The following is a 12462-nucleotide window of genomic DNA, read 5'->3' on the forward strand; positions in this document are numbered from 1 at the left end:
ATTAACGAAACCGTGTAGAAACAAACGTTTTTTCTTGAATGATTAGAGTACTACTTAATCGAAAAATAAAAGTTTTCGTTGCTGTGGACTCTGGACTGTGGAGCCATGTCGCCGTCAGCAGATATTTCTGCCTTTAATTATGACCTCATATATAATTAAGTACATGACCTACCACTAAAAGTATCAACGATTATATATGTATATATATATATATATATATATATATATTTATCATTGCCTTACCGGTGTACATTAATTTCTCTTCGTATATAAAGTTATAAACTATGATTTTCTTCTCAACTTTTGAAAGTATATTTAGGAGTTTGGACCAGAAAATGTAATCATGATATTGGACTTGCCTGGATATATCTCTTGGCAAATTTTTGGTAAAGGATAAGAAATAACTAGTTGTATTTTTCTGGTGTGGTCGTAGAAACAATTAAATGTTACACCTTTTTTGAAATCGCCAAAGTTTCTTTCAAAATCCATCGCCATCAAAATAAACCTTTTTTTTTCAAACCGTCTAAATCAAATGTTGTTGATGAAACCAATTAAGTGGTTGTAATAGACGAAAATGATTGAGTATCCCTAAACACAAACTACTTGACGGATGCAATTTTCTGGTTTGGTTTTATTAGCCTAAGAGATTCAGCTATCCTGAGAAGTGAGAACTAGTACGTTGTTGAGATTCATCTTTCTCTTGGGCTCAAAACTTTGTTATTTTTTTATTTTGTATAAACTTTTGATAAATAACTGTATCTTAGCGTGTATACTTTTCATAATTTTTGATCTCCTATTTTGTATCCATAGGAGAGTAAATGGGCCCGGCCCAATAACTAAAAAAAATTGAGAAATAGAGTTGGGCTCTTAAGCTGAAGGATATTTATAACCAGTTGTCTCTAAACAACGAGAAAACTAATTAGATCTCTCTAATCATCATTGGAAGATGCAGCCAAATTTATCCATTAGATAAAAGAAATACAGTATAAAACAGTTTACTAAAGTTTTAGAGCATAAAGTTATACAACACAAATTCACTCTAAACAAAAAGAAGAAACTAATGGGTCTCTAAACGAAAACTATGTTATGAAAACTCAGTCTAATCATTTGAAGATGCAGCCGATTCTAACATGGTATGATCTCTTATCTTTTATAGTTTCCCTTCAATCGTGGATTTTGATGATTTCAATAATTTGAAGGAAACGAATATTTTTAGAACCAAAGGCGCAAAGTCGTGCAAAGTCTGTTGTGTCCACGTGTCAATTACAAATTGAATGGTTCTTTACATTCAACTGATTACGTGTCGTTACACAATTGGTCGTTACGCGAACGAGTTGCGTGGCCTCACAGAAGAGAGACAAAACTCTCAAATTCATAAAAAGAAAGTGAATGGTCGACGACGAGTCTGCGATTTACGGACATTGGCAACTTCTCTCCCCTAAAACGTTGTCGACGACGCGATCAGGAAACTGAAGCCGGAACAGGTGAATTCTCTAATTCGAAACCCGTTTCTTTGAATCTAAGAGACTATTATGATACATTCGAACATCTCGCAATGTTTGATTGTTTAGAACAAATGCATAGGGTTTGTAACATGATCGCATATACTATATGTCTGATGTAGATGTTGATTTCGCTACCGTAACACCAGTTGTAAATTACGATTATGACACGTTTTTATTGATTTGCATGCCCAATCTTGCTTTTTTTTTTTTTTTGGTTATGATGATGAATCTTGATAATGATGATTACATCGTCAAACTTTTTTTCGGTTTATGTGATTTGGATTAAACATTAATCACAGCTTAGAAGAAGTTTCTTTGACATTGTTCTTGGATTTCATCTTTGATCTGTATGGTTTTTTACAAACATTTGCTGTGGAGATTTCTACTTTATGATTTCTTAAGTTTGTTTGTTTTTTTATTGAATTAGTTTAAGAAACAAGAAGTGAAGCAAAAATGGTAGGTGGTGGAGCTCCACAGAGAGGAAGTGCAGCTGCAACTGCAAGCATGAGGAGGAGGAAGCCTGCTGGTGGTGGTGGAAACAGCAGCGCCGGTGGTGGAGCTGGTGGAGGAGCAGCCGGAACAATGCTTCAGTTCTACACAGACGACGCCCCTGGTCTCAAGATTTCTCCGAACGTTGTTCTTATTATGAGCATTGGTTTCATTGCCTTTGTTGCTGTTCTTCATGTCATGGGTAAGCTCTATTTTGTCAAGAGCAAATGAAGACAAGGACATAGAAAACATACAGCAAATCTCATCAATACCTTCTTCTTTTTTTACTGTTTAGAGAATTTTGTCAGTATAGTCGTTTCATTCATGTTTTGAGTTTTCTTGACTAGTCTGCATCCAGCTCAACATTTTGCAGTTTCTTGATATTTGCAAGTTTTGTCTTTCTAATACAACTTGTATCCCTCTTGTTTCTTGGCTTTGGTTTAGTAGATAGTTTTGTGGTTTAAGTGGAAAATTAACCAGATTGGTTTGGTATAGCATTGTTTCTGGTTTAGATATTTTAAAATTGAAGAATTTGCTTTAGTTTTGATTTGGTATCCGTGTTTACTATTTGAAAAAGCTGGAACATTTATACACCAAACTGAGGTTTTAGTTTTCATATCATATGCTTGTTTGGTTACTTTCTTTAACGAAGTGTATTGCCCTCGTGAAGTCTCCAAAATCATAATTCTAAATCTAAACCATGATGATTACATTACATGTAACATGTATGATGCATGTATAATGTATGAAAGATCAACGAGCATGTCATATCATGAGTGTGAATGTGAGAGATTAAACGTCATAAGTCACAAAAAAAGCAGAGTCCATGGTGGTTGAGAGGCTTTTATATCTGAAAAAGAAGAAAATTAAATGCCGCCAATAAAATCATTTAATGATATAACTTTAAGGAGAGCCGTGAAAAACCAAAAAAAAAAAACAAAAACAAAAATCAAATGAATACTAACAAATTAATGACGTGATTAGCAGAGAGAGTTCCATCCTTTTAAACTAATACTGATAACTTAATAAAAAGTCTCGTAACCCCCCCCCCCCCTCCCCCTCGCGTCGATCACGTGATCATCGCCGTTAGGATTACGGCACGTCATCCCCTACCACCAATCACAAAAACCCTCCAAAAGAGAAAACCCCAAAACCGCATACGACGAAAACGCGAATTTTCACCGCGGCTGAAACGCCGGAATCGAAACGCACGATTCTTGCTGCTCCTTCTGTCGCCGGAGCTCCATAACTTTCCGATGAGAGTTCGAGTGCTGAGTCAACACGAACGTCGGACTCGAAGCCGGTCTGTATTCCGGTACAAGCCTCCCTGATTTGTAACGAACACCGCAAGCGTTACAAAGCGTTTTAGGTCCCAGCGGTCCAGTTCTCCACTGCGGCGTTTTCTCCGACGCGCAGTGCGTACACCGCCTCGCTCCTCCTCCTCCTCCTCCTCCTACATCCGCCGTGACTGATTCACCGTTGTATTCCTTCTTGTGTTTAGGTTTTGGAACAGAGCCGTGACAAAGCTCTGATTCAGGCATCGGAGCCCAAGTTCCAGCGACGGAAGGTGCCGGAGCTCTTGATCGGCGGCTTCTAGGTTTTCCGGTGAATGAAACCTCAGGTCTAACGGACATGGTTAAAGGATTCGTCGGGAAATCGGAGAAGGAATCGTCAACGAATCGTGATAACCATTCGAGATGAGCTGCGTCGTCACTCTGCAAATTCAAAAAACAAAAAAAAATCAGAACTCTGAAAAATTCGAAAATCAGAATTAGGGGAAAATTGAAATTGGGAGACGAACGGGGACGCAGAGATCGTGAGTGAAGTCGGTGAGGAGAGGAGGAGAAGTGTAGGCGGAAGAAGGGAAGTTGAAAGGGTTTTCAGAAGCGGCGGAGGAAGTTACGGTTGAGGAGGAGGAGGAAGAGAAGATTTCGTCGTTGGAGAAATCGAGAAGGTCGTCTATGCGAAGCAAGTCAGGTGATGACATACCGTAGACGTCCATTGTTTAACTCTCAGACTCTCGGACTCGCTCACTGGGTAATGTGGTCACTACTGGTTCAGGGGTTTAATATATATAGAGAGAGAGAGAGAGAGAGAGAGAGAGAGAGAGAGTAGTCTTAGTCTAGTGTAAGTGAGGAAAGAGACGAAGAGCAACAAGGAGAACGTGCATAGAGTTAGCATGCACCCAGCCTGACCTGACCACTCCCTCTTTTCTTTATATTTTCTTCTCTATTTATTTATTTTATCGACTTTAATATACTACTATTTTGTCTACATTTTTCTTTGAACATATGCATGTGCTGGCTATTTTACTTAACTTGATTCCATTAATTTATTTAACCATGAATTACATTTTCTGTCATAAAATGCATATATTATAGACTATGATGAGTTTTATTTAAACAAAATAGTGAAGCGGAAAAATTAGATTAATGCAAGGTTATACTAGATTTGTTTTGTGTAAAACTCTTCACTAAAATAATAATAAAAAAAACTCTTCACTGTTTTGTTAATAGAATTCTACCATATCTGAAAAAAATTGCTTATTTTTCTTTGATGTCACGTCGTTTAAATCGTAAGGATGAATTATATTTATGTTATTTTTTTGTAAAACTTAATTTCCCTCGAATGTGTAACCAAGCATATAAGCTGTAGCTAGGGTGTATATTTTAGTCTGAAGTCTGAACGTTAGGTTTGGCTGTATAATGCAAACCTCCAAATTGTTAAAATTCAACGAGGCAACCAAAAATAATTAAGGAAAGCAGAGAACAAAATCGGCCCTTCAATTATTCACCAATAAAATGACACGACTAGTCTATCTTTGCGCGATTGTGTTTACATAAATATTTCGCATTTTGCAATATTCCAGCTTACAAAGAAAATAAGAGAAGAGAGATGAGAGTCTCTGTAGAGTAGCGTGGCAACATATGTGTATAATATCATTCTTCAGTAACCGTAGCATGTCTATCATCAGTACTGGTTTACATGAGGATTCTAAAGAAACTGAAGTGATAAAACTATCTTATTCACCAGAAGAAGTAACACAATTTAGTTTTTGATGATTTATATCTTGTAATACTAGTTCTGTTATCTATTTTTAATCTTTTATGTTTTAATTGCTTTTGATAATGTGTTACTTTAAGTTATTTTATAAATCGAAGAGATACTTATTATTAAAAAAATTGTAATGGGGGAATGGGGAAATGGATGGAGACAATCAAGGAGATGGATGAGTTAGACCGACGATCCGAAGTGCATTGCACTTTGGTTCTATAAATTCCTATGGCCCTCCTTTTAGGTTTCTATACATAATATTTTTTTCCTATCATTTATCTTCTTATGTCTCTTTCATGCATTGCTCTTATAAATTTATTCATTTTTTTAAGCTATACAACTACTCACAATGTACAAACACGCACGACACATGCATATGGTATATATAAAGAACAGGGAACCAATTGTTACGAACATTGTTTATCATATTCAGCTAAAAAAATATACATTCATATGCATCACTATCTTGTGCTCAATTTTTATGTGCCACCGCCAATCATCATAAGGGGAGGCTTTGATCCGGGAAGATGTGTCTGATTATTTAACCAATCTATGGATTTCAAAGAGTATATATGATTTACTAGGCTTTAAAGGTAGAACATAAGCATTGACTTACAAATTGCAGATACACGGTGTTCGCAGAATAGCGGGCGTGGCGCAACTTGTTGAAGTGTGTTTGGTCTGTTTCCACAAACGTTCTTGCTACACAGTTTAGTAGAGTAGAGTTGTTCGGCAGATAAATTAGTGATTTATGGATGATAAGAGCCGACAATTTTAATTATTGGCCTATCCATAACAAGTTCTGAAGCTACAAAATATTTTATCATTGCACGAAAGATAATTCAGTAAATCCACGTGGCCGCATGTGGGGACCGTTCTCATCTTCACGTGCCTCGAAGATTTTTCTTTGTAAGACGAAGCTAGCCATGAAGAAGGTAAGCAAAGAAAAACAAAAAAAAAAACCGAGAAAATGATTTGAAAGATTTCAAATGCTATAAAAAACCATTACTTGACTATGAAGTGAACTAATGAAGTCAATTTACAATCTTTTTAAAATTATAATATTAATTTTGTTGTGCTTATAGCATAATCCCGCGCTAAAATGGCAGGTTTTTAGATCATGCCAAGTATTTTCATTTAGTAATTGCAAAAATATTCGAACATACAATTTACTACCTCACATACGGTATAATTTTCTGGTCAACTAACACTCATAGTAGCATGCATTTATAAATGCGATTGCAAGAAGATGTTAGCATTTGTTACTAAAGACTAAAGAGTCCACTGGAGTGGACATTAACTTCTAAAACAAGATGGCACGAAAGTAGAGGAACAGCCAACGGAGATAAACTTGTATTTTATTCAGTTTAATTAACATTTTTTATTTTACTACCGACAATAGTTTTTCCAGCTGGCATCTTCTGTCTCATTCAGAAGGTTCCCTTTCGTAGACACCTATATAAATAGTATATTTTGTCGTTGTAGAATTTCTTTTCCAAAGTATAAATCGCATGTAGGAAAAAAGTTACATAGGGAAATTTGTATAGTACTGTGTTGTAATTTCTGTCCGAGCTTATCCGAACTTTCATTTTATTTTTGTTGCCATGAATTCGAAGCTTGAACTAGTGGTTTTCGCTAAATTGCATACACACACTTAATTAACCACTAGGCAATATTAGTTTTATCAGAAGTATCTCCCCAAAAGAACCACTAGGCAATGTAATCCAGCCAATTAGTTGACCAAACAGAATTAGGAACTTGCTGACCACAAGTAAACAGAATTAGAAACTCCTTATAAACAAAAAGTATATTTTTTTAATTAATCAAATTTTGATTTATCCAAAATGAATTCACTTATAGAGTTTGATCAAATTCTACTCGGTTTTTATTTAAGAAAAACAGAAGAAAACATATACTAACTTAATAAATATTTAAACGATGTGAAGTTGTGAACTAATTGGAAAAAAAAAGAGCGAGAAAAACGAGTGTAGAGAGAATGTGACGGTGATTGGTGGGCCTAAGCCTGTCATGGTTCAGTCTCATCTTTGAGAAAACTAGATAGATACACAGAGCAAGTACATCGACGTACGGGTGCGCTTAGCTTCTCCCCAAGCGGCTCTCTTTTTTTTTTTTTTTTTGTCAACCAGAGAGAGGCTTTCTTACTTAGTGTGGTTCCAGTTACTTTTTTATTCTTCTTCCTTTGGAATAAGAATCTCTCTTTGCTTATTCATTTGATGATGATACATACGAATATTATCATCATCATCATCGTGCTTCAACTTCAACAAAATTCCTAGATCGGCTTTCTTGAATCACGTGACGGCGGTGATCCCAAAGCGAACACGTGCGACTTCATGTGCCCATAATGACAAATTAATGTTTTAATATTCGTTTGTTTAACTCGCTAGACTTTGTACTTTATTCACCACTTAATCACATTCACTTCTAATTAAGTAAAATAAATAGTATTTATTTAATTGAGATAATGTTTACTCTTCTGACGAATAACATGCAAAAATGATGACCTTATGCTCATCCACTGTCCTTTCTGTCTCCCCTTTTTTAAAAAATAATACGAATAAATTGTTGAGTAGTGTATTGACTATTGAGATATTCATGTTTTGTGGCTAATAGAATGAATGACCACCTTAGAGATATTTCGTACTAACAACAAAATAAAAGACTCATTCCACAATTCATAGCGACGTACATATATATACATTAGTCTGACTTCGAAGCATAGTATTCCATTGTAGTATTTAGTACTAGTAACAGACTATGGTTTCATTTACTTTAGGTGTATGCACCGTAATCCAGTACGAACAAAATATTTCATTAAATTTGTGGAATCTGAAGCTAAAAGACTTACCCCAGTGAAGCATAATTAGTACACGTCGATGATTTAGCCACGCAAGCTTTTTCGTTTTTATTCGTTTTATATTTTCTTACACGTCAAGCTCAACAGTTTGAAGACAAAGCTAGTGAGAAGATGATGTGGAATGGGCTTCTGTTTGTATTGTGAATTATGGGCCGTGGGGCCTAGTCTCCATAGAATGCGACAACCACCACTTGGGGACATTGTTTAGCACAGAAAATGTGTCAGACATAAGACAGAAAACACGTACGGCGTCGTTATACGCCATAGCCATAGGAATGTTACGGTGCGTCGGAAAATCTCCGGCAAAGCCACAATTTTGAATTGGGCCGTGATATGTATATCTAAAACCCATTTATATTCTTCTCATTATGGATGATGCAAACGACGCGGTGTATTCGAATCATTATCTAATGCCAAAACATAAATGTATAGAATTCGTACATCAATTTAAAGTAAACTTCAACGTCCATATATAACGTCTACATACTCCATATAAAATAAACCAATATATATTTACGAAAATATGTTTGTACATATATAGCCTCTTATAATAACTTCTTATCTTATTTTTCTTGCTTTGAATACAACTTTTGCTGGATCAACTTTACTACGTCGTGCCAACCCACTAAAATACTGATCATGTTCTGCAGGTTGATAAGATGCTGGTTAATAATAATAAGCCGAATCATTTTACTTTAGGTTAAGGTTAATTAAATCTAGAATTTTATGATATTTTCTTATGGAATATCTAAGACAGAATTGGATGGTGTTAATGCCTTTAAGGACGGAGATGCGGACAGGTGGATCGTGGATGTGAGTCCCACACAAAGAATCGGGTGAACGGTCGTTACTACTTGGCCGGACCCATAAATCGCCGATTTGAGCCACGGAGAGAGAGTGGGACACACGCGCTGTGACTTCTAGTGAACTTGCCGTTAACACAACGCTAATAAAGCTGAGATATTTCGATCCAGACGCGTGTAAGGTTGAGATAAATTGGACAGAAAAGGTGTTCAGAGGAAATGGTCCCCTAAAAAGGGTAATAAGAGAGGAACGCATGGAAAGATATTACGATGCATGGAACTGAGCCTTTCTGTGTCCGTTTCTAATTTATCCATATGGCTTTTCACATTCACATACATAGCCTCTGGTTTATGAATATTCTTTACTTTCTCTATACTGTTTAATGTATATACTTATATCCTTTAGACCATTACAATAAATGTGTTGTATGTATATTATATACATTACAATTCGATATTCACCAAGATTACTGTTGTGTGATAATTAAACAGTTGAAAGTGACTCTTTCAATTAAACAGTCGTGTATAGTCTTACAGTTTATTAAATCATGTCTTGTGTTTGAACAATATGAACTATATATTGAAAGGACAACAAAAAATGAACTATCTCATGTATGTTTTAAAAATCAAATGAACTATATATCATTAAATTTAATTAACTAAATGTTACGTTGTTAGCAAAAACAAAAATAACTTGAAATAACGATATACTAAAAACTAAAAAGAAAGAAAGTAGAAAGTGGTCTAATTATATGCTAATTCTTCTAGTTAGGAGGTTTTCTATAAGTTGTTGGCACATGGTAAAAAACTAATTGTGAAACTGAAAAATGTAACTAAGTAATTGAGATCAGTTATTGTTTTTTACTATGCAATTGAATTTTTTAGAAAGGTTGTTCTAGGAAACAAGTCTACTGTCTACATTTAATTTCTCTTTTTGATATCAACAACTAAGTGAACTAAGAAGCTACGTCTAAGACTAAAAATGTAATCAAGAAAATAAACTACGTCTGAAGACTGAAGGGTACTTTTACGATATTTTTTTTTTTTTTTTTGATAACTGTTAATTATATTACCAAAATGGAACTTGAGGTTTACAAGAGTTTAAAGTAGCAGTTACAGCCCAAAAAAAAAAAAAAGCTGTAGACGACATTTGTGGCAGATCCGAGAGGGAAGAAGCTAAAAAGCAGAGAAACTGAACTGAATAGTTGAGTATGCAGGGTTGAAAAATCAGGGAGCTCAGCCAGTGATGTGGGCGAGCCAAGGAGCCAAAAGACCTCTTCCTTGTTTACTATATTGGTGAGCAAGGAGGATGTCTCTGATAGTTCTGTCAAGTACCCGGAAGATAGCATCAGGAGAGGATATAGGTCCTTCGTATAGACGAGAGTTGCGCTCTTTCCAAATAGCGTATATGGTAGCCTGAATGACAATCTTCTTCAATGTGGAGGGGAGGTTTCTAGTGGTGCCGAGGAGCCAATGAACCAGAGTCTGCCAAGAAGAGAAAATGAGAGGTGGAAGACCCAGTCTAGGGAGCACGTGACCCCAAAGCTGTGCGGCGTAGCTGCAATGTAGAAAAAGATGGTCCCTTGTCTCTTCACTATCCGAACAAAAGACGCAAGTAGAATCAGCAGTAATCCCCCAGGGAACGAGTCGACATTTCACAGGCAGTCGATTGAGATTTGCAACCCAGAAGTGAAACGAGTGTTTAGGGATGCCACGCTTGAACCAGACAGCCTTGTGCCAGCTTTTGGGAGAGGATGCGGGTCTCAAAGCTTCCCAAGTGAGTTTAGTGCTAAAAAAGGTTTTCCTAGCGCCCTCCTGACCCCAAGAGAAAACATCCGGTCCTTGATTATCAGTAGGGGGATCCAATAAAATCAGAGTATTCCGGACTGTGAGCAAAAGAGGATTACGAGTCCTGCTTGATGGAAGTTTCCAACCATGCGGACCAGCTCCTTGCGCTACTTTAGCCTCCCGAGGAATACCCATTAATCTTGGTCCATCAGGACCCAGGTAGTCAATGAGAGGACCCAAACCGCACCAATTATCATACCAATAACTCGTAGTTTTACCATCGCCAATGGAACTTCCCAAAAGAGATTTGACCAACGGTTTCCGAGCATGGAGATAACGCCACATCCAGGAGGAACCTTGGGGGACATCAGCTATCCAGTAACCAGCGTTCTTGAGCATGTGTTTCTTCATCCAAGCAACCCAAAGAGATCCACTATTCGTGATTATCTTCCAAACTAGCTTCATAGTCAAGACTTTATTCCAGATAACAAAGTTGCGAAGGCCCAGTCCACCTTCTTTCTTTGGTAGACATATGTCTTTCCAGGAAACTTTGACAACAGGGCGTCTGGTGATGTTTCCAGACCACAGGAACGCGTTACACATTGTCTCTATAGCTCGCAGGCAGCCTTTTGGTAAGGCAAAGGCTAAGGACCAGAAATTTACCGTGCTGTAGATAACCGCAGAGATTAATTGGAGTCTGCCAGTAAAAGAGAGGAGTTTTGTAGACCAAGCAGAGAACCGCTCTTTGATCTTGTCCAGCAGAGGAGAATAATCCTCTTTCTTAAGCTTACGATGAAGTAAAGGCAAGCCAAGGTATCGCACAGGTAGGGAACCAATCTGGTAACCAAGTTGATCAAGGCCATTTGTCGGAGAGCCTGCCACGAACAGTGTGGATTTATCTCTATTCATGTGCAACCCAGATAGAGTTTTGAAGGTGTCAAAGCAAGGAGGCAATCTCCTGGAGAGAACTGAGCCCTCCATCATATAAGATCATGAGATCATCCGCGAAGACAAGGTGGGAAATAAGAGGGTTCCTGCCAAGAGGATGATAGCCTATATGACCTGTTGCGAACCTGGAATTGAGCATCTTGGTCAGAACTTCCATAGCAATCACGAAGAGAGAAGGGGAGAGCGGGTCCCCCTGTCTTAGACCTCTAGCTCCTCTGAAATATCCACAAAGTTCCCCATTAACCTTAACAGAGAAGGAAGTGGTAGTCAGACATTGCTTAATCCATGCGATGAACTTGTGCGGGAATTGGGCAATCTCTAGCACCCTTAAGATGAAATCCCACTTGACACTATCGAAAGCTTTCCGAAGGTCAACTTTCAAAAGAGCTCTAGGAGATATGTTGGTTCGACCAAAGCCTTGGACCATCTCCATAGCCAGGAGCACGTTTTCAACTAGCAACCTACCATTGACAAAGGCAGACTGGCAGTTGGAGATCATGAGAGGCAACAGATTCTCCATTCGACGAGCAATTATTTTGGAGATGGTCTTGTAGATCACGTTACAGCAAGAGATTGGTCTAAACTTGGTGATATGCTCAGCTCCTATCTCTTTTGGAATTAGACTCAAGGCGGTAGCATTTTTTTGCTTTAGGAGATTTCCTCTGCTAAAAAACTCCTTGACAGCCGCAATGATATCATGACCAATTATATCCCAAGAAGTTCTATAAAACTCTCCCGTGTAACCATCAGGGCCCGGAGTCTTGTTTGTTGGCATAGAGAAAACTTCCTTTTTGATTTCATCATCTGTGACATCAACAATAAGAGAATCAGAGAGGGATTGGCTTAACCTGAAAGGGATAAAATCTCGGAGTTGCTCAATCTCAGTAGAGGTGAGAGTAGAAGAGTCTCCCCCAAGAAGGTCTTCATAAAAGGACACACAATGTTGCTTAACATCTGCCGAGTTGCTCAGCCGTTGCCATTGAGTGTCTACCAAGTA

General features: G+C 37.5%; 1 protein-coding gene and 1 pseudogene across 2 annotated transcripts; one reads left to right on the plus strand and one right to left on the minus strand.

Annotated features, from left to right (window-relative positions):
• Positions 1-1347: 1347 nt before the first annotated feature.
• On the plus strand, positions 1348-2466 carry LOC104699845 (protein transport protein Sec61 subunit beta pseudogene; annotated as a pseudogene). Its single transcript, XR_015562269.1, has 2 exons — positions 1348-1484; positions 1933-2466. The product of XR_015562269.1 is annotated as a protein transport protein Sec61 subunit beta pseudogene (transcript).
• Positions 2467-2865: 399 nt separating this feature from the next.
• On the minus strand, positions 2866-4279 carry LOC104699846 (GATA transcription factor 4). The gene is made up of 2 exons (XM_019227359.2): positions 3796-4279; positions 2866-3709 (listed from the first exon to the last, which is right to left on the minus strand). Exons 1-2 carry the CDS (start codon positions 3994-3996, stop codon positions 3173-3175), a joined length of 738 nt encoding a protein of 245 aa, XP_019082904.1. The 5' UTR covers positions 3997-4279; the 3' UTR covers positions 2866-3172.
• Positions 4280-12462: the final 8183 nt, after the last annotated feature.

This window comes from Camelina sativa, chromosome 7 (genome assembly GCF_030686135.1).
Source record: "Camelina sativa cultivar CO46 ecotype springtype chromosome 7, ASM3068613v1".
In the NCBI taxonomy this organism is placed as follows: domain Eukaryota; kingdom Viridiplantae; phylum Streptophyta; class Magnoliopsida; order Brassicales; family Brassicaceae; genus Camelina; species Camelina sativa.

What these genes read in the sequence shown, in the direction of transcription:
- LOC104699846 (XM_019227359.2), bottom strand. Translation starts at nt 3,996, where the DNA reads ATGGACGTCTACGGTATGTCATCACCTGACTTGCTTCGCATAGACGAC. An exon ending in CTCACGATCTCTGCGTCCCC is followed by an intron (nt 3,710 to 3,795) that starts GTTCGTCTCCCA and finishes TTGAATTTGCAG; the next exon opens with AGTGACGACGCAGCTCATCT.